The 20,705-nt window shown below is 65.0% G+C and overlaps 1 protein-coding gene across 3 annotated transcripts; it reads left to right on the top strand.

Annotated features, from left to right (window-relative positions):
* Window positions 1-1,292: 1,292 nt before the first annotated feature.
* On the top strand, window positions 1,293-19,470 carry SLC6A18 (solute carrier family 6 member 18). 3 transcript variants are annotated; one of them, XM_061129367.1, is made up of 12 exons: window positions 1,293-1,539; window positions 6,212-6,352; window positions 7,003-7,140; window positions 7,613-7,794; window positions 9,396-9,506; window positions 10,259-10,371; window positions 11,067-11,195; window positions 12,458-12,614; window positions 13,853-14,057; window positions 14,264-14,423; window positions 16,886-17,048; window positions 18,044-19,459. In XM_061129367.1, exons 1-12 carry the CDS (start codon window positions 1,308-1,310, stop codon window positions 18,233-18,235), a joined length of 1,923 nt encoding a protein of 640 aa, XP_060985350.1. In that variant the 5' UTR covers window positions 1,293-1,307; the 3' UTR covers window positions 18,236-19,459. The 3 variants fall into 3 exon arrangements, with proteins under 3 accessions (XP_060985350.1, XP_060985351.1, XP_060985352.1); XM_061129368.1 differs by lacking the exon at window positions 16,886-17,048 and having other exon boundaries at window positions 18,044-19,470; XM_061129369.1 differs by lacking the exon at window positions 11,067-11,195 and having other exon boundaries at window positions 18,044-19,463.
* Window positions 19,471-20,705: the final 1,235 nt, after the last annotated feature.

The raw sequence follows: 20,705 nt of genomic DNA, 5'->3' as shown, positions 1-20,705 counted from the left end.
GGGAGTGTCCAAGGAAAGTGAGATTATGCATAAGGGGCCCGGTCCTGTCCTGGTGGAGGTGTCTGCTGGGCGGCAGGGGCAAGGGTCCAGGGAGCCCCCGGGGGAGGCCTCAGCTGAACCCACCATGTGGGCTCGTCACTGCTCCAGCCCCCAGACAGGAGGGCACCCGAGCTGAGGGAAAGGCTCACATACCCCCCGAGCCTGGCCGAGCCCCTCCCCACACCTGGTGTCACCCCCTCCGTCACCCTCCCAGGGAGCCCCTTGGGGACACAGGCCGCCATTCCGCCACAGCTCACAGTGAGCTCACAGTGGTGAGGATTCCTGGACTAGGGGCTGGTGGCTGCTAAGGGAGGGGTGGTCTTCTGGAACTCATCTGGACATCCTCTGCAGAGGAGCACCGGGAGCCAGCTGGAAGGGGAGCACTTAGAGTCAGATGGAAGGGGAGCGGCGAGAGCCAGATGGAAGGAGAGCACTCACTGGCAGTCAGATGGAAGGGGAGCATCGGGAGTGAGATTGAAGGGAAGCACTCACTGGGAGTCAGATGGAAGGGGAGCACCAGGAGTCAGATGGAATGGGAGCACCAGGAGTCAGATGGAAGGGGAGCACCAGGAGTCAGATGGAAGGGGAGCACTGGAAGCCAGATGGAAAGGTCACATTCAGACCATCTGAGAGGTCTGGACATCTTTGGAAAATAACTGTGGCTTAAAAGTAGACATGGCGCCTGGCCTGGCAGTCCTACTCGGGCATTCACCCACGTCCACATACAATCCCGTTGCAGATGTTCATTGCAGCTCTTCCTCACGGCCACCCTGGTCAGTGCGTGGTGGACACAGAGCCCCATGGGCCATATGACCGCCTGCCAGGCGAGTCTCCAGAGACCGAGGCCCATAGCCCAGCTCACACTGTTTACACAACGTCCCTCCATGGGGAGGGACAGCAGAAGCAGGCTGTCGGGGGTGTGGCCACACGAGGGACAGGGGCCCCTCCGGGGATGGCCGTGTCCACCGCGTCAGCCGCGATGCTGGTAGGTGCCTGCAGGGTGTCGACTGGAGGCACGTGGGCGCTCTGAACTGCTCCTCTCAGCCACACGTGCGCCGACTGTTTTTCCGGAAAGTTTATTAAGAGTGAACAACGTTTATGGAACAGGTAAACGGGCCCCAGTCTTGGAACCCCTGAGGTTCTCGCGTCAGTGGTGGCGGCCACAGACGTCGGGCGGGAACGAGCTGAGGAGGGCTCAGGGTCAGGAGAGCCGCGCGGTCGGAGGGGCTGTTACCAATTAACCAGGTCCACTAGTTTTCCTTTAAATCATGAAAAAGCACGCCCGTGGGGCAGAAGGCCGCGGCTTCCCACTGCGGCAGAGGCTCCGGGCCGCAGCAGGCATGGCAGGCGCCCCGGGGCCAGCTCCACCCACGGAGGGCGGCGGGGAGGCGCGGCCAGCCTGGGACAACAAGCTCCAGTACCTGCTGAGCTGTGTGGGCTTCGCCGTGGGCCTGGGCAACCTCTGGCGGTTCCCGTATCTGTGCCAGACGTACGGGGGAGGTGAGCCCCCCAGATAAGCCCCCACCACGGCCTCCGGGGTGTGGGGGACTCCCACCCCGGGGATCTGTCCCCCGGGGCCCAGCTGGCATCAGGTTTGCGGTGCTGCTCAGAAGGCCACCAGCCCAGGCTCCATGGGGTTCAGGGTGCCCAGTCCCCCTCACCAGCGCTGTGTCCTCACTGACCAGGCCCCAGAGGGCAGCTGGGGGGCCACGGCCACACGGGGAGCTGAGATGGGCGCCCAGGCTCCAGCGTGAAGCCCGCGGCTGCAGCCGGAGCCACTGGGCGGGGCGCCTCGCTCAATGGCCTGCGGCTGTCGGTGTCACGCCTGGTGCTGGGGACAAGAGGCGCCGACCAGGTGGACGGCTCCCCTCGGGGACGGACGTGAGGCGTGGCTCGCTGTGTCCCCAGGCTCAGGGCGGGGGGCTTCCTGGGCAGAGTCAGCCTCTGTGGGGTCTGACCTGAGGCATCCCCGAGGCCTGCCCACCCTAGTGCTCGCAAAGCTCCTGGCCGAGGCCTGCGCGGGTTGAGTGTCCCCTGCGGGACAGCGGCTCTGGCCTCCCGCCTCAGAGACGGGGAGGCCGAGGTGGTGAGGGTTCAGCCTGTGTTCCAGTCAGTGTGTTGGCAGGGGGTCCTTCCCCTTCAAGGGCAGAGAACGCCGGTTCTCCGCCCAAGATGGGTGGGCAGGGGGTCAACATGGAGGGCAGAGCCCGCGTGAGCACCGCCCACCAAGTTCCTGGTCATCCAGACACTGCGTCCTTGAGGTCTCTTTTTCCTGATGATAAGATCTGGGGCACGTGGGAAAGTCTGAACATGCAGATAAATGGACAGACATTCCTCTGTAATGGCTACCCTGGCGTCAGAACCTCCGCGGGTCCAGGGAGGGGCAGGCGCCTGGGCCTGGGTCTCCTGAGCGCACCTCTGTGACCACAGCGTGGAAAGCACAGAGCTCTCCGGAACGCCAGCGCGGACCTGAAGCAGGGCGCCCAGAGCCCTCAATGCCCATCATGTCAGGTCAGGGCCTTGGCGAGCCTCCACGCATGGGGCTCTGCCATCTGCAAGCATAGCACTGCCCACAGCCTGACCCGCTGCCCACAGCAGCCAGAGCGGCCGCCTCTCCCTCCATCCAGACAGCGAGGCCACGGGCATCACCTGCCGTGCCTGGGGCTCTGAGACACGCCTGTAGGATCCAGGATCCAGCTTTCCCGGGCTGGAAGCTGTCAAGCAAATGCCAAAAAACAAGCTTCTCACGTGGTGAGAGGCCCCTCTCTGTCTGTCTCTTTGACCACCTCTGGTGCCCCTGAGAGAAGGGGGAGGTGACAGGCAGACAGGGCATCCACTGGTTCACCCAGCGACCCCCCGACATCAGGACTGCGCCTCCATGTCGTGGAGGGAGGCAGTGCGTCACAGAGCCGAGCAGACGTTGACGCGGGGCCATCGGGGGCGTCACATACGCTCTACTCCGCGCTGAGCAGAGGCGGTGGAAGCACTGTGCCGGGTGCTGACTCTGGCCGCTGACCGCAGGGCTCCGACCCGGGCTGTGGCCGGGGGTCCCCCCAGGGAGCCGCAGAGGCCCCGATCCCTGCGCTGCCCTGGAGGTCTGTGGACACTGGTGTGGTCTAGTGCGGAGCTGCGGCGTCCAGCAGGGCGAGCCCTCGCGGCTCTTCCTCTAAACTGCTGCCACCCTTCCACATAGACTGCAGCCGCGGAATGCCGGCCTGGTGTCCAGCGGTGTGTCCAGCCTGGTATCCGGCCAGGTGTCGGGCCTGGTGTCTGTCCTGCTGTCCGGCGGGGTGTCCGGCAGGGTATCTGGCCTGGTGTCCAGCGGGGTGTCCAGAGGAGTGTCCGGCCTGGCCCCTGTGGTCTCCGTGGGGCTGGGAAGCAGGTACCCCCCACCACGTGAGCCCCTCTCCCTCCATCCTCCCGTGGCTCTTTCCTCAAGATCACAGGCGTGTTTCTCAGCAGCCCACAGGCCCTTGCCGCTGTTCGACAAGAGGCATCTTTTCTTACTGGACCGAAGGGCTGTGTGCCACACCCAGCAGCCCCCAGGCTCTGCCCAGACCCACCGCAGCTGGCGGCACATGGCGGCCGGCCGTCTGATGACTGTGGGCTCCTTGCCACCGGCTCTGCAGTGGCCCTTCAGCTCTCAGGGCCAAAGCACCAAAAGTGCGAGGCTTTCCCCACAGTGACCGGGCCTCCGGTTCACAGTGGACGCCGACTGGGTGCCCCAGGACTTAACCCCACTCTGCCCGCAGAGGCTAAGGGCAGCCCCACAAGATGCGCGCCCCCCACCCCCCACCTCAGATGCCAATCTGGAGTAGCAGGTCCCCAGGTCACCGTGGCTTCTTCCGATTTGGCTACAAATTCAAGGGGTCCCACAGCCCCTCTTAAGACTCAGTGATTTGCTGGAAAGGCTCACTGGACTGACTCGGGAAAGCACTCAGGTCTACAGGTTTTTCATGAAGGGTGCAACCCAGGAACGCCGTCTGGGAGCGACGCAGAGGCAGGGCGGGAGGGCAGGGCCCCTCCTGTGCCTCCGCCAGGCAGGCATCCTTGACGGGACCCTGGGCTGCAGGCTGGTGACTCTCAGTCTGCTGCTGGGGGAGGGCGGGGCTGTGAGTCCCAGGCGCGGTCACCCTGCCCCTCCAGCTCCCAGCCTGCGGGGTCAACCGGGTGAGGTTGAAGGGCGTTAACACACTGCGCCCCTCGCCCGACCCCCCGATATGCTGAGGGAGCTTGGAGGCCCAGCCAGGACAGGACCAGACACTCCTCTCAGTTCAGTGTGGTGTCCTGGATTCGGGACCCCAGCGCGGGGTCCACGCCAGGGTGGACCAGCTCTCCTCCTGCCTTCCAGTCCGGCAGAAACACGCCTGCCCTGTGCCGTCCCCACCGGCTCCTCCCGGAGTCAGCGTGACGGGGCGGGCGCCCCCCCCCCCTGATGCAGAGCCCCCCAAGCCCAGCCCTCAGCACCCCAGCCAGGTCTGTGGTCTGGATCCCCGTCCGTGTGGCGGTCGTGATGGGGCTGAAATGTACTGATGTACAGGGTGGATGCTGCTTGGCACTGGGTCACAGAAATGCCTCCTGTTCTCTCCTCGGAGCCTGGAGACTCAGCCACGGGCCAGGCCTCCGTCCCTCCCCTCCCCTCCCCTCCCTGTCCATCCCCCAGTCCCTCCCCCACTCCCCTGACCTCTCCTTGGGCCAGGCCCTCTCACACTGCCCTCAGCCAGCCCCTGAGTAGCCCTCGTCCAGCTGGGGCCTCCCCCTCAGGCTGGGCAGAGCCGGGGGAAGGGGGCCAAGGGTCAGTCAGCCTGGAGGCTGCACCCTTCCCTGATGGAGGCTCAAATGTGTGGGACTCAGGCCCTGGGCGCGTGGCCGTTCCAGGCCTGCCTTCGCCACGGAGCAAGGTGTGCATTCTGGGGCCCGAGCGTGGCTCAGGAGGGCGCCTCCATCTGTGAGCTGGACCCTGGGTCCCCGGTGACCTCTGCCCACAGCCCCCACTGCAAGCCCTGCCCACAGGGGCCCTCCCGCCCCTGGGAGGCTGTCCTGGGGCCTCTGGGGCCTCCACCTGGGCTGAATACCTCCAGAACTTAACTCTCTCCTTTGATGCACTTTGCCTTTTTGCTGCTACTTGGGAGATACTGAGACGCACCGTCTGCCCACATGCTGACCCCAGGGTCCTATTGGGCTGACGTGGGCCAAGGGCTCCGTGGCCACTGGTTCTGTCCAGGGCTCTGACGCTCATCCACACTTCGGACGGTGACAGAAAAAGCCAGCACGGGGCCTTGGTTAGTGGGAGTGGCTCTTGGAGGCTGAACCCATGCTTCCCGTGGACAGTGGGGAGAGCCGTGCCCACTGTAGCCGTGCCGTTGGCTGGGGCTGCTCCCTGGGGTCAACTGGGCCCGGGCGAGCGCGGGCAGCAGCCGTGGTCAGCCAGGCAGCGCTGAAGCAGCCACACGCGCAGGCCCAGAGCAGGCGGGTTTCCCGGGTCTGGACAGGGGATGTGCGGCTGAGACGCCAACAGCGCACACAGGGCCGATTCCGCTTCTGGGGACTCAGTCCTCCTCCTGACAGTGCGGGAGCGTGCCACGGGGACCCGCATCTCCCTAGCAGGCCTGTGGGCTCAGGGACACCAGGCCCCCTGCCACCTGCCGGGACCCGCCCTGTCCATGCAGGCTTGCGGTGCAGAAGGAAGCTGCCGTGTCTGCCTGCCTGCCCTCGGGTTCTTCCCAAGAGGCAGCTCCGTCCGAGGGGCTCGGCACCCAGGCCCACCCCGCTGTGTCCACTCCCAGCGTCCGGGCAAGGGTGAAGGGTTGGGAGGGGCTTCCGATCCCAACCCAGGGTGCAGCTTGGGGGACTTCTGGTGACCCCCTCCTGCAAGGCCCCGCTGTGAGCAGACCAGCTCCCCATCCCAGGAGCCTGGGAACCAGGGGTGTCAGGGCCCCAGTGAGAAAGCAGCTCAGCCCACGTGGCAATGGGAACCCCACACAGCCCCAGAGGGTGGGGGACACATGGCCGCAGAGGGTGGGGAGCCATGGCTTTAACACAAGCAAACCCCCAACGTCGGGCGGTCTCCCTCGGCGGCCACGAGAGCTTCTGCTCACCACTCCCAGCACCCACGTCACCCTCGCCGAGGCCGGGCCGTGGGCACAGCCCACTGACAGCCACGTGTCTGCAGGCGCCTTCCTCATCCCCTATGTCATCGCCCTGGCCTTCGAGGGCATCCCGCTGTTCCACATCGAGCTCGCCATCGGCCAGCGCCTGCGCAGGGGCAGCATCGGGGTGTGGACGGCCATCTCGCCCTACCTGGGCGGCGTGGGTAGGTGCCCCCCGTGACGCCCACCTGCAGCTGCTCGGTAGCGGGGGGCTGCGTCTACACGTGCCACGCGTGTTTGCTGGGTGTTCACTTGTCACGCCAGTGCACGCCTGCTGATTCAGAACTGGAGGGGTCCAGTCGGGAAGGGGCAGGGGTCCCAGACACGCAGGTCCCCGAGGGAGGAGTCAGGCGTGATGGTGGGGCCAGGGGTCCACCCCAGAGGCGGTCAGCAGCAGACTGACCCACGTTGCCCAGTCCGTGCACACGGGGCCCTGGGCACATGTGACCTGGGACCTCACGGCACCTGGGGAGACTGGGCAGAGGGCAGAGCGGTTCCCCGCGTGCCCGTGAGGTGGGCTCTGCCGCAGAGGGTCCCAGCGTCGCCGTGCAGGCCTGTGCCACACCTGGTGGCTTTGGGCTGTCCGAAGGCCCAGCTGGAAGCAGGCTGAGGCTGGGGGAGGACCACTGTGGCCCAGCCAGGAGGGTGCCGCCCGGCCGGAGAACGAGGGTGGCCTGTGGGCCATGCAGCCGGGTGCCGGCCAGCAGGCGGGCAGCAGGGCCCTCGGGGCCGACGCAGGGGGCAGACATGGGCTGTGCGCGAGGGGGTCCGTCGGGCAGCCGAGGGAGGCTCTGACCGTGCCCGGGGCCCGCAGGGCTGGGCTGCTTCACCGTGTCCTTCCTGGTCAGCCTGTACTACAACACGGTCCTGACCTGGGTGCTCTGGTACCTCCTCAACTCCTTCCAGCACCCGCTGCCCTGGAGCGCCTGCCCGCCCGACCTCAACCGCACAGGTACTGCTGTCGGGTGAGACGCCCAGCGTGGCGGGCTCCCTGGAGCTGGGTCCTGCTACCCCACGGCTGCCCGTTTGCGGTGGGACCCCGGGCCCCGGGCGCCCCATGCCCGCACCAAGTAACACCCAGGCCCCCGCAGACATTCACACACCTGGCAACGACAAGCGTGCGGGTCGGCCGCTCATCCCTCTGAATTAGGTCTTCAGGGGGCCCCCCGCCAGCCCAGGATGTGTGCCCTCTGCAGGGACCTCAGGTGTGGGGCGTACTCACGGTTTTCAAGTGTGCTCGTGACCCCGGGTGGGCCTCTGTCCCCGAGGACCCCCTGTGCCAGCTCGTGCTTGGCACCTGCCAGACAAGTCGGGCAGCTGCAGAGGCTGCCGGTGGCCAGCCCCCGGGCCCGCTCCTGGGGTGGCGGGGTCCTGCCAGGTCCCTGCGGCCCGCGGCCCACCCATGCGGGCCCTCCCGGCCCCAGGGCTCGTGCAGGAGTGCCGGGACAGCAGCCCCGTGAGCTACTTCTGGTACCGGCGGACCCTGAACGTCTCGGCCGACATCAGCGACAGTGGCCCGGTCCAGTGGTGGCTGCTGCTCTGCCTGGCGGCCTCCTGGGCCGTCGTGTACCTGTGCGTCATCAGGGGCATCGAGACCACCGGCAAGGTGAGCGCCTGCGCCGCGCCCCCCACCCCTGGCCCCCGAGGACCCCTCCCCACTTCCTTCTCCTCGGCCTCGGGTTCAGAGGTTCTGTCCGTGTTCTTGGAAAGCTGGGCTCCTCCCAACCATGAGATGAACCTCCTCCGCTTGGCAGCAGCCTGCTCTGAAGTCCTCTGTGATGTTGGAACAGCTGTTCTAGCTTCTTTGACTAAATTAATGTGTTTTTTTTCCCAGCTACTTTTCTTTTCGTCTGTTTGGGTCTTTGTGCTTCAAGTGTGATTCTTATAGACAGCATGCAGTTGGGTCTTGCTTTTTTACCCAGTCTGATGATCCCCGTCTTTTTTCTTTGGAGTTGTTAGAGCATTTACACTGAATGTGCTATTGATTTGGCTGGGGGAAGCCTGTCACCTTGTGTTTATTTTCTGCTCTTTGCTCCCGTTTCGCTTTTTTTGTTGTATCTTGATGCCGCTCTGTGTCCTTTGCTGGGTGGTTGGGTCTGGGGCTGCAGCGCACGCTGTCTCCTGGCAACGCTGCACCAGCCCGCAGAGGAAGCCCTCGGCAGCGCCCTTCTCCCCGCAGTGACCACGCCACCGTCACACCTTTTACTACAGCGTCATAAAACAGCAAGCGCAGTCTCAGCATGTTTTTTTGCCACACCACTCAGCTTGTGTGATCGTAAGTCCTGATCAGGGACTGACCTCAGGCCCCGGCAGAGGGAGAGGTGAATCCTAACCCGGGAACGCCCGCATTCTCAGCACTTTTGTTTTAAACACTGCATTATCTTTTAAAGAGACTGAGGCAATGATAAAAAATATCTAAAGTCAGCTAGTTTCCACGCAGAAAGGACCAGGGAGCCTGACTCTGCACCTCCCGAGTTTGCCTTTCAAACCACCCAGCACAGCCCTTCCCGCCTCTCCTCCTCCCGGGCTTGGATAAGTCCAGTATTTGTGTTTGTCCTTCAGCGACCGTGACCACACTCCACGCGCTTCTGCGGGGCCTCCCGACACCGGTTGTGGAGGTTCGCGGGTCTGAGTGTGTGTGAGCGCCTGTACTTTATTTCGGTTAACATGTGAGGGTGATAATTACTCTCAGGTGAGGGGCTCCAAGCTCGAGGGGATTGGAATTTCAGACCCAACCAGTCAGCCAGAAACCTGAGGAGTCCTACACAAACGTCCCTGAAGATGCCCCGGGCGACCCCCCGTGTCTGCATTTGGGGTCTGGGGCTGAGGAGGGAAGGGTGCCCGTTTGCCGATTTATTTTCTCAGATGCCGTGTGTATAGACCCCTCCCCAGCCCTGAGAGAACTGGGGACTGGTCCTGCTGGGGGAGAGCGTGTGGGCAGGTGTGCGGCCCCTGGACCCCACAAAGAGGCCCGCTGGGGCCTCAGGGTAGAAGGAGGAGGGGCCTGTGGACCAGAGGGAGGCCACTGCCCACCTTGGCAGAACCCGCACGTGAGCGTCAGGGCAGCCCAAGCCCCCGAGCGTGACCGGAGCCCGCAGCCCACCTTCTCCAATCAGACCCCATGACCCGGCAGTGGCCCGAGGCCTCTCCCTCGCCCCGCCGTCTCAGGAGCGGATGCAGATAAAGCTAACGACTGGCCTTTTCCAGGCGATTTATTTCACGGCCCTGTTCCCTTACCTGGTCCTCACCGTCTTCCTGGTCAGAGGGCTCACGCTGCCCGGGGCGATGGAAGGACTGACCTACCTCTTCACCCCTGATGTAAGTGGGCCCCACACCCCAGCTCCCCAACACGGCCAGGCCCAGGCTCAGGCAACAAATAAGCTAGGCCCCCCAGCCTGGCCCCTGCCACCCTCAGCCACAGGAGCAGAGAGATGGCCACAAGGAGGGGCGGCCCGGCATCTCAGGGGCCACGTTTGGAGGGCAGGGGGCAGAGAAGCGTGTGGTCTGGGAGGCGGGGGCTGCGTGAAGTGGGGGTGCAGCAGAGAGGTCTGCTGGGGACCTCGATGCCCCGCCAGGGTCCCAGGCCCCACATTTCTGAGGGGCTTGTCCAGGAACATGAGCCCACCACGAGAGGAGCCACGGGGCCATTCCGCGGTGTCTGGGAGCCCCAGAGGCCGCACGGCTCAGTGCTCCGTCTCCCAGGCCGGGCCCCCTGGTGGGCACATGGACGAATCTGTGGGTCCTGCAGTGGGAACACCAGGCCCTGTGTGCAGAGGGCCCCGTCCGGCCCGCAGCCTGCAGGGAGCTGAGCCGCCCCTTGGATCTGACTCCCAGCCCTGAGAGGGCCGTCCTCCTGTGGATGGGGCCCCGGGGTTTTTCTGCATCAAAAGCAGGGAGCCCAAACTGGCCGTGTCATCCCATGCGCTCCTCACGCGTGGTCCCAAGCTGTCTCGGGGCCTGAGTGGGCACACGGCTCGTGGGAGCGTCCCGGGGATGCTGGGCATTGTCTGGACCAGGAGGCACCAGGCTGGGGGCCTGTCTGCGGACCATGGGTCCCTGTCCCCCTCCAGATGCAGGTCCTGCAGAACCCCCGGGTGTGGCTGGACGCGGCCACCCAGATATTCTTCTCCCTGTCCCTGGCCTTTGGAGGACACATCGCTTTCGCCAGCTACAACCAGCCCAGGTAGGCTGGGGCTGGGGCCGGGGGCCACGCTGCTGAGGCCACGCTGAGCAGCTTGCCGTGACATCCTTCCTGGAACGCGGGGTCAACCCGTGTGAGCCGCTGATAAGCCCAAGCTCTCGGGGTTCCGGCAGTCACTGAGTCACCCCGAGGGCTGGGAGGCTGTGGCCCTCTGAAGCAGCTTGCCGCAAGTGCTGGAGCAGCTGCCGGAAGGGAACTGGGGTCATCAAAGCCAGGAACAAGGCCATAACCGGGGGCTGCCCGTGTGACACACGGCCATAAAAGCAGAAATACAGCCTGGGTCAGCCGCCCGGGTGTCCGCCTCCTGACGACGCCCGAGCACGACCGTGGGTCATAAAGCACATGGCTGAGCGATGATGCAATGAAAGCAGGCTCCGCGTGGGTCCGTGGGGGCAGCGAGGGGGTAGCAGAGGGGGCGGGGGGCGCGGGGGCCTCCAGCGGTCGCTCCTGCTGCGCTCTGCCTCGGCTGTTGCACATCCATTCCTCATCTGGAGGCCACGCACCCACACCCAGGGCCCCCAGCTCGCTCCCACCCCAGGGCCCCAGGGGAGACGGGCCCTGAGTGTTGGCGCCAGCAGCAGCCTTGAGCTGGGGTCCCGGGGAGGGCTCTGAGACCAGGCCGAGCCCCGCCCCAGGCGTCCTGCCCCGGGGCCCTAAGGCCGCGCACGTCTGCACAGAAACAACTGCAGGAGGGACGCGGTGAGCGTGGCGCTGGTCAACAGCATGACATCCCTCTATGCGTCCATCGCCGTCTTCTCTGTCTTGGGGTTCAAGGCGGCCAGTGACCACGGGCAGTGCCTGGACCGGTGAGCGGGGCCCTCGGGCACTGAGGAGTCAGAGTGAGGGGGGTCTGCCTGGAATGGGGGGCAGGACCTGAGCTGGAGGTCGGGTCTTGGCCGAGAAGACCGGTTCCGATGAGGGAGTTGTGGACGGGGTGGGCCCGCATCCGACGGCCGGTGTCCTGATGGGAGAGGGGGGTGCACGCAGACACGGAGGAGGACGCAGGGGTTGCAGGGAGGTGGCCACAAGTGCAGGCACACCCGGGGCCCCTCCCCTGGGCCCTCTGGGGGGACCGCATCCCTGCGCACGCCTCGTCTTGGACTCCCTGCTCCAGAGCTAGGAGGTCACACGTCCTGCGGCTCCGGTCGCCCAGGCTGCGGTCATTTCTCACCACAGTCCAGGAGCTGGCCCAGTGAGGACGGCCCCACAGGGGAAGTCACTGCATGGGACTGATGGCCCGGTGGCCTCCCAATGCGGGTTCCTGGGCGAGACCCACCAGAGGGACACAAGCCCGCCCTCCACGTGTGGCTGGATGTCCAGGGCAGCTCGTGGACGATGGCCTCGTCGGCAGTGTCGGCAGGCCACAGTGGGGTGCCTGCCATGACACCCCGGCCACACAGGGGAGGAAGGGAAGCTGCCTGCACCCGTCACAGGGAGCACATGTGTGGCTCAAGGACCCCGAGAGGCCGCAATGGCCGTGCCGGGGGAGCAGTGAGCGCCCCGCAGGCCAGCTCTTCCCGCTGCTCCCCCCAGACGCCCAGGGAACAAAATCGCAGACCAGCCAGCACCGGGCTCCCCCACGGCCGCACCTCGGGCGGCGTCACCGCCTTCTCACTGCATCGGGGTCACTAAACAGCCCTGACACTGCAAAATCCCAGACGGAACGCACACAGACCGAGAAAGCCACGGCCCCGGGCAGCCTCTGAGAGACTTGTCCACGGCCTGGGGGCAGGGTGTCCCAGGGGCCTGGCAGGAACCGGTGCGTCAGCCACCCCAGACACCTCTGCAAAAGGCTTTGGGAGTCTGCAGGGTGAGGTGACAAGCAGCATCTGCCAACACAGACGCCCCCGTGGCGTCTGAACCGTGAGCCCTGAGACGGACGTGGTGTGAGGAGCTGGAGACCCACCCGCCAGGTGGTCAGAGCCACAGGCCAGGGGCAGGAGGCCGCGTGGCCCATTTGCACCCCAGCCCTGGGGAGGCCTGTCTCCCACGTGTGCACGAGACCCCGGGCGCCCCCCCCAGAGCCCACCCCTCCGGGGTCCACTCACCCGCCTCCCCGCCCCCGCAGAAACATCCTCCGCCTTATCAACGCCTTCGACCTGCCCGAGCAGAGCATTTCCAGGGACGACTACGCCGCGGCCCTGGCGCGTCTGAATGCCTCGCAGCCGGCGCGGGTGGCCGGGCTCCCCCTGAAGGCCTGCCGCCTGGAGGACTTCCTGGACAAGGTACGCAGGGGCCGCGGCGGGGCCACGGGTGGCTGCAGACGTTGACCCGGGGCCGGGGTGAGCCCCGTGGCCTAAACGCAGTGCCTCTGACAGGCCCTGCTCTGCAGGTGGGGTCCGGGCGGGGAGAGCGGGCCTTGGGGCTGCCCAGAGCCCAGAGAGGGGAGCCAGGCCTCAGCTGGCCGACGTGGGGCAGGGACAGTGGCTGGGGGCGGGCAGGCCCCTGCGGGAAGCTGTCGGATGGGCTCCTGAGCCCCGGGCCGGGGGCGCGTGCCCCGCTGCGGGTGATTTAGGGGACAGGGCCCCTCCTGCGGAGGTGGACCCGCAGTTTGTGGTAACACGGGCCGGATGGGGCGGGGCCACCTCAGCCTCACCCAGGAGGGTGCCCTGGCCTTCCCGCAGGGAGTGTGTGGGTGCGTGTGCATCCTGGTGTGGCCTGTGTTGGCACATGTGTGTGTTCTGGCAGGGGGTGTGCTGGTGCACACATCTGACCCTGTGTGTGGGGGGGGGTGTGCTGGTGCACACGTGTGTCCCGGCGGGGGAGGTGAGCTGTCACACACATGTCCCAGTGGGGGGGGTAATGTGTGCTGGCACACACGTGTGTCCTGGCAGGGGTGTGTGTGTTGGCACACACGTGTGTCCCTAGAGGGGTGTGCTGGCACACACACGTGTCCTGGCTGGGCTGGGGTGCTAGTGTGCACGTGTGTCCCGGTGGCGGGGCATGTTGGCACACGTGTGTCCCAAGGAGGGGCATGTTGGCACACACATGTCCTGGCTGGGCTGGGGTGCTGGCACACGCATGTGTCCCAGAAGGGGGGCATGCTGACACACACGTCCCAGGGGCATGCTGGCACACGCCTGTCCCCTGGGGGGGCATGCTGACACACGCATGTGTCCCAGGGGCATGCTGGTACACACGTGTGTCCCAGGGGGCGTGCTGACACATGCGTGTGTCCCGGGGGCATGCTGACACATGTGTGTGTCCCCGGGGGGTGCGTGCTGGTACACACGTGTGTCCCGGGGTGGCTTGCTGACATGTCTGTGTCCCGGGGGCATGCTGGTACACACGTGTGTCCCGGGGGGGGGCGTTCTGACACATGTGAGTGTCCTGGGGGCATGCTGGTACACACATGTGTCCTGGGGGGGCATGCTGACACATGTGTGTGTCCTGGGGGGACATGCTGGTACACACGTGTGTCCCAGAGGGGGGGACATGCTGGCCCACGTGCGCTGTGTTGCAGAGTGCCTCGGGCACGGGCCTGGCCTTCATCGTCTTCACAGAGGCCGTGCTCCACATGCCTGGTGCACCAGTCTGGGCCGTGCTCTTCTTCGGGATGCTCTACAGCCTGGGCCTGTCGTCCATGTTCGGGAATATGGAAAGCATGACCACACCGCTCCTGGACCTGGGGGTCATGCCCAGGAGGGTCCCCAAGGAGGCGCTGACAGGTGAGCACACAGCCAGGCCTCCTCGCTGGACGTCAGATGAGCCTCCCCCACAGGGGCTCGAGGGCTGGTCCCTGCAGCTCAGGCGGACCCCGGAGGGTCAGGGAGGGCGTGTGGGGCACTGCGTCCCACACGGCCCCTGAAGGTGTCCTCCAGGGGGGTGCTGGGCACACAGGGGCCACTGGAAATGCCTGACGGGTCGTGTGCAGGCCTGGTCTGCCTGCTCTGCTTCCTCACGTCCTCCTGCTTCACGCTGCGGTCGGGGAGCTACTGGCTGGAGATCTTCGACCAGTACGCCGCGGCCCTGAACCTGATCCTCCTGGCATTCTTCGAGGTGGTCGGGGTCGTTTACGTTTATGGGATGAAGCGGTGAGTCAGCCACCCGGCCCGCCCCTCTGCTCCCGGCGTCTCCCGGTCCCCGCGTGGGCCTTGGGCAACGATGGGTGACACAGGCCACCTGAGGTCCCCCCAGTGGACCTGTCCACAGGCACAGCCGGGCACCACCACCTGGCTGTGCAGAGGCCAGTGACTAAAGAGCGGTCTCCAGCCACGTGCGGGTCTCCTGGTGTCCAAGGACAGGTGGACCCCAGGGCAGGACGGCCTGCCCAAAGCGCCAAGAGCCAACCTCCCCTGGAGGCCTGCGAGGAGGCCCAGCGACATTCTACCACCCTCAGCCGGCCCAGGACCGATGCACAACCGCACTCACACCTGCACTCACGCTTGTACTCACACCTGCTTCTTAGTTGCACTCACACCTGTCACACCTGCACCCACACGTCACTCCTGTCACTCACACATGCACACACACACCCCTGCACTCACACCTGTCACTCACACATGCACTCACACCTGTCACTCACACCTACACTCACACCTGTCACACCTGTCACACATGCACACACACACCCCTGCACTCACACCTGTCACACCTGTCACACATGCACCCACACGTCACTCCTGTCACTCACACATGCACACACACACACATCCCTGCACTCACACCTGTCACACCTGTCACACATGCACTCACACGTCACTCCTGTCACTCACACATGCACACACACACACATCCCTGCACTCACACCTGTCACACCTGTCACACATGCACTCACACATCACTCCTGTCACTCACACATGCACACACTCACACCTGCACTCACGCTTGTACTCACACCTGCTTCTTAGCTGCACTCACACCTGTCACACCTGTCACACATGCACTCAGACGTCACTCCTGTCACTCACACATGCACACACACCCCTGCACTCACACCTGTCACACCTGTCACACATGCACTCACACGTCACTCCTGTCACTCACACATGCACACACACACCCCTGCACTCACACCTGTCACTCACACATGCACTCACACGTCACTCCTGTCACTCACACCTACACTCATACCTGTCACACATGCACACACACACCCCTGCACTCACACCTGTCACTCACACATGCACTCACACCTGTCACACCTGTCACACACACACCCCTGCACTCACACTTGTCACACTTGTCACACATGCACTCACACGTCACACCTGTCACTCACACATGCACTCACACACCCCTGCACTCACACCTGTCACACCTGTCACACCTGTCACACATGCACACACACACCCCTGCACTCACACCTGTCACACATGCACTCACACGTCACTCCTGTCACTCACACATGCACACACACACCCCTGCACTCACACCTGTCACTCACACATGCACTCACACCTGTCACACATGCACACACTCACACCTGCACTCACACCTGTCACTCACACTTGCACTCACACCTGTCACACCTGTCACACATGCACACACACACCCCTGCACTCACACCTGTCACACCTGTCACACATGCACTCACACGTCACTCCTGTCACTCACACCTACACTCACACCTGTCACACCTGTCACTCACACCTGCACACACACACCCTGCACTCACACATCACACCTACACTCACACCTGCACTCACATGTCACACCTGTCACTCACACATGCACACACACACTCCTGTCACTCACACCTGTCACACCTGTCACTCACACATGCACACACACACCCCTGCACTCACACCTGCACTCACACCTGTCACACATGCACTCACACGTCACTCCTGTCACTCACACCTGCACTCACACCTGTCACCCTGCCCAGATGGGGACCCTAGAGGTTGTGACCCCTGACCTTGTGTTCTAAGGGCTCCTGGGAGGCCCTGAATGCTGGCCTCCACGCTGCTCTGTGGGCAGAGGGACAGCGGGCGAGTCCCCAGGGGGACACGCCTGAGAGCGCTGGGAGTAAGAGGCAGAGCCAGCAGTGTGTGGGGGACAGAGCGCCCCTGGACTCGGGGGGCCACGAGGTCTCAGAAGGGGCCCCGCAGGTGCCCTGAGGAGGAGAGCTGGGAGGGGCGTGGACAGGCAGGCGGCCCCGGGGAGGGGTCCTGAGCAGCAGAAACTCCCTCCTGTGTGTGCGGCGGCTGCTGTGTGTCCTGGGCCTCTGTCCCCGTTCTGGGACCCAGGTCAGGCGTCGCGTCCCCCCGACAGCTGGTGGGGGCTTCCCTGCGCTCACCAAGCCGGAGCCCCCCAACCAGGGCCAGACCACAGGTCCTGCCGCTCCCTGGGCTGGGCCCACCCCCTCGGGCCTTTCCCACCATTGACCTGGGGGCGGGGCGAGTCCTCACCAGAACCCAAGGCGGCCGCCTCGACCAGGGGCCACTCGGGAAGACGGGGACCGAGGTCAGAGTGGAGGCGGGGACAGTCCCGTGGGCCACAGCCTGGCGACAGGACGGAGGCTGCCGGCCTGAGCTCGGCGTCTCTGCGGCAGGCTCTGTGATGACATAGCCTGGATGACCGGGAGGCGGCCTGGCTTCTACTGGCGGGCGACCTGGAAGGTCGTGAGCCCCCTGCTGCTGCTGACCATCTTTGTGGCCTATGTTGCCCTCCTGGCCAGCTCGCCGCCAGGCTACAAGGCCTGGAACCCCCAATATGTAAGTCCTTTGGGTGGGGGCCGGCCCAGGGGCCCAGGACCCAGCCTGACCACCCCCCCAGTCCCCGCCATGCCCAGAGGACAGTCACAGTGGACATCGGTGCCCCGGGGTCAGCCCCAGGGCCGTGCGGCCCCTCGGATGGTCCAGGGCAGCTCTCTCCAGAACGCTCCCTCTGACCTTGGGGCTGACCTTGGGCGAGGGCCTCGGTCAGTGTCAGGAGAGGAACAGGTTCCACATTCTGGTGACCCTGCGGGTCCCTGCAGCCCCTCTCCCGGGGATGTGGCTTCAGGCCACACTCCCCACGTGCCGGCTCTGCAGACACCTGGCCGATTTCGGGTGGGACTCCGCCACCGAGCCAGCCAGAGTGCGGGGCGTGGCCTGGACTCTGGAGCCAGCTCTTGGCCCCAGGCTGTGCGCTGAGCCCATGAGCTCTGCCAGCCTGCCTTCCATCTGCCAGCTCAGAGCTGCCGCTCCTCCGGGGTGTGCATGCAGCCGGCTCTGAAGTCTCCCCAGAGAGCAGCCGCTCCACACGGCCAGGTGGGCGTAGGAGGAATGGCGCCATCTTCTGGGGGCTCAGCGCGGGGCCTGAGCTCAGGCGGGTGGTGCTCCTGCCACGGAGGGAGCATGGAGTCTGACTGGGCCCAGTGGTCAGCCCCAGGCCCCTGCGGCCCCTCAGATGGTCCAGGGCAGCTCTCTCCAGAACGCGACACCCCAGGTCCCCAGCCTGCCCCTCGGAGCCTAACCCCATGGGTGGCTTGGCCGGCCAAGTTCCTGAAACTTCAGTTGCCCAGGAGCCTATTGCCAGGGAGCAGCCCTGTCCACATGCCTTTCCCACCACCCAGCCTGGGGGCTCCGATAGAGGAGACAGGCTGAGGCTGCCCCCCATGCTCACGGCCCCTGTGGCTGAGGGCCAGCCTCCTCCATGCAGGGAACGCACGTGGGGCGACCTGCCTGCTTCCCAGACGCCCCCCTCAGTCAGGCCACGTGTCCTGCAGGAGCGGTTCCCCTCGCGGCAGGAGAAGCCCTACCCCGGCTGGGTGCTGGCCGCCTGTGCACTCCTGTCCTTCCTGCCCACCCTGTGGGTCCCGGTGGTGGCGCTGGGCCAGCTGCTCGCCCGGTGCAGAGAGAAGACGCAGAACCCGCCGCAGGACGGACGCCCGAAGCCGCGGGGCAGCAGGGCCTGCTGAGCACGGGGCCGGGGTGGCGGGGAGGCCTGCCTGTGCCACAGCCGGGGCAGCACCAATACACGTGCGCTCGGCCCTGACGGCCCGCGGTCGTTGTTCCTGACGCTGTCGCGCCCGCCGGGCCCGCTCACGGCACCGCCCAGTTCCCACATCACAGTCCACGCTCCTCTCCTAATGGGCCAAGTCCGCTGTCCGCCTCCTGGGCCCTGTGGCTGGCGGTCCTGCGTGGGGCCCTCAGGGAGGCCGTGCACTGCGTCCACGGGCAGAACGGCAGGGGTCCCAACGGCCCGGGGCGGTGGTAGCGGGAGGGACGTGTGGGAAGGCCCACCCGCACCCCACACTGGATGGACAGCCTGAAGCAGGGCCACTGCAGGGATGGCTGAAGGCCAGGATGGAGGCCCAGCCCCACGGAAGCACCTCTGCGTACCCGAGACCTGGCCCCGGGGAGGGTCTGTCCTGGGTGTGTGTGATGCGGACCTCGGGGCACCCGGTGCACAGAGAATCGTCCCAGAAGCACGGGCTGCCCCCGCGAAGGCGGGGTAGCCGGAGCATCGACATGCTATCCACGAGGCTGGCTCTTTGCAGGCTTAGCCCAGAAGCCCTGCCCTTTATTCTTCCGAGACTTTCAAGTCAAAGAGAGAAGGGAAGGCTGATCGTCATGCAGGTCTCCATTCTCTCCAGGAGAGGAAGGCCAGGCTCCTCCCCGAGCGTGGGTCCCTGCCTGCACCAAGCCCTGCTCCCAGCAGCCTCAGACAAGACCTGCCCTTTCCAGGGCCCGCTCGCCTCCACCCGCCCCCCTGCACTCTGGCCCTCCCGCACCAGCCAGCGACAGTCCTGAGGGGCCCTGGACACACAGCTGGGCTCCTGGAGACCCTGCCTGTCCTCCGCCTCGCGCTGGGAGCACATCCCTCTGCGCCCAGCCCCAGGCAGGCGAGAGCTGTCCGTGGTGCTGAAGGAGGCCTGCAGACATGGCCCCGCAGGAGGCCAGCACAGTTATGGGGCCCTCGGACCCGGTAAATGGTGCTGGTCACTGCTGCCTGCCTACGGGGAGTGGGTATTAAAGCCGGGTCAGCACAAGCTTGCCCTGGAGTGAGCCCTAAGCCACGTGGAGTGGGCGGGCCTGCATTTCACCCCCATGCTGCCCTTGGTGACTCAGGGCCCCCTCTTCCAGAGAAGCGCTAACACGGCTGTCTGCCTCAGCCTATGTCCTCCGTGTGTAGGGACCCCAGGCTCACACTAGCCCACCCATGAGGCGGGTCTGGATCACATCCCACCACAGGCCAGCTGATGATCACTAATCCCCCGGCACTCTAATGCCCCTCCACCACGTCTGGGACGGGCTCTTGGGTTCTGGGGTTCAGATGTCCAGGTCCCTGGGCATGTTTGGGGGTCACCACCTTGCCTCCCACCAGCACCTGGAGAAGTCTGAGCTGTGGGGTTTGGGAAGCCCTCTGCCCCACACTGAGCTTCACAAGTGAGTCTCCCAGGGCCAGGTGCCAGCATGATCCAGGGTTACGGCAGGGAGAGGGGCATGCACGTGGGGCTGGGGCCCCCAGGGTGTGGTCTGTGCCCTGCCTTCTCTCTTGCCTCCTCCTCACTCCCCTCTCACCTTGACTTTTGGCGGCACAGAGGTGGGGGCTGCTGAGGGTCTACTTCACATGCAGTTTAGAGGTAGTGAAGTGAAAGTCGCTCAGTCCTGCCAGGCCCCTCTGTCCATGGGATTCTCTAGACAAGCACACTGGAGTGGGTAGCCGTTCCCTTCTCCAGGGGACCTTCCAACACAGGGATCGAACCCAGGCCTCCCACACTGCAGGCAGATTCTTCACCAGCTGAGCCACCAGGAAGCCCGTTTAGATCTAGGGAAGCCTGAAAAACTCGACTTTTTTTGTTTCTCAGAATTCTATCATTTTCACGTTCCACCCTGAGGAACTGCATGGCAGTTTTAAAAATGATAAATCAAAGTGAAGTCTTAGTTGAGCCCAACCAGAACATAGGCCCTTTCCAAGGATTTTACACTTCAGGAAAAATACAAGTGATTTTGAGTAAAATTGGGACAAAATGCATTTAGTAGACAGAGTTTTAGAGGCATGTGGACGCTGGAAAGCTGAGTGATGACTGGCCTTTATGGAAATGCCAGAAAGAGGTGCGGGGCGCAGGGAGCCTGCAGGGGCTGGTGGGAGTCAGCGGGATGCAGCTGAGGGGTCCTGGTCACCTCCCACTGCCCGAAGCACCTGGCACCCTGAGCGAGCCAGGCCTCCCCAGAGGGGGCACCGCCAGGCTGGCACGCGGCGCGTGGGGCCCACCCCTCACTGTTCATGACATGCTTCTGGACTTGGGCCCATCATAAACGAACACAGCAGCCCGGGCACTCGGACACAGCCTGTGGCAGTGGCAGCCAACAGGCAACAGCCATGAACCGGCTGGCTGGTGCCAGGCGCCCGCGCTCAACCCAAGTGGGCGGCTCCCACGACCC

The sequence above is a fragment of the Dama dama genome, chromosome 25 (genome assembly GCF_033118175.1).
Source record: "Dama dama isolate Ldn47 chromosome 25, ASM3311817v1, whole genome shotgun sequence".
NCBI classification, from domain to species: domain Eukaryota; kingdom Metazoa; phylum Chordata; class Mammalia; order Artiodactyla; family Cervidae; genus Dama; species Dama dama.
Note: the sequence above shows the minus strand (reverse complement) of the source record. Positions and strands in the feature narration are given on the sequence as shown.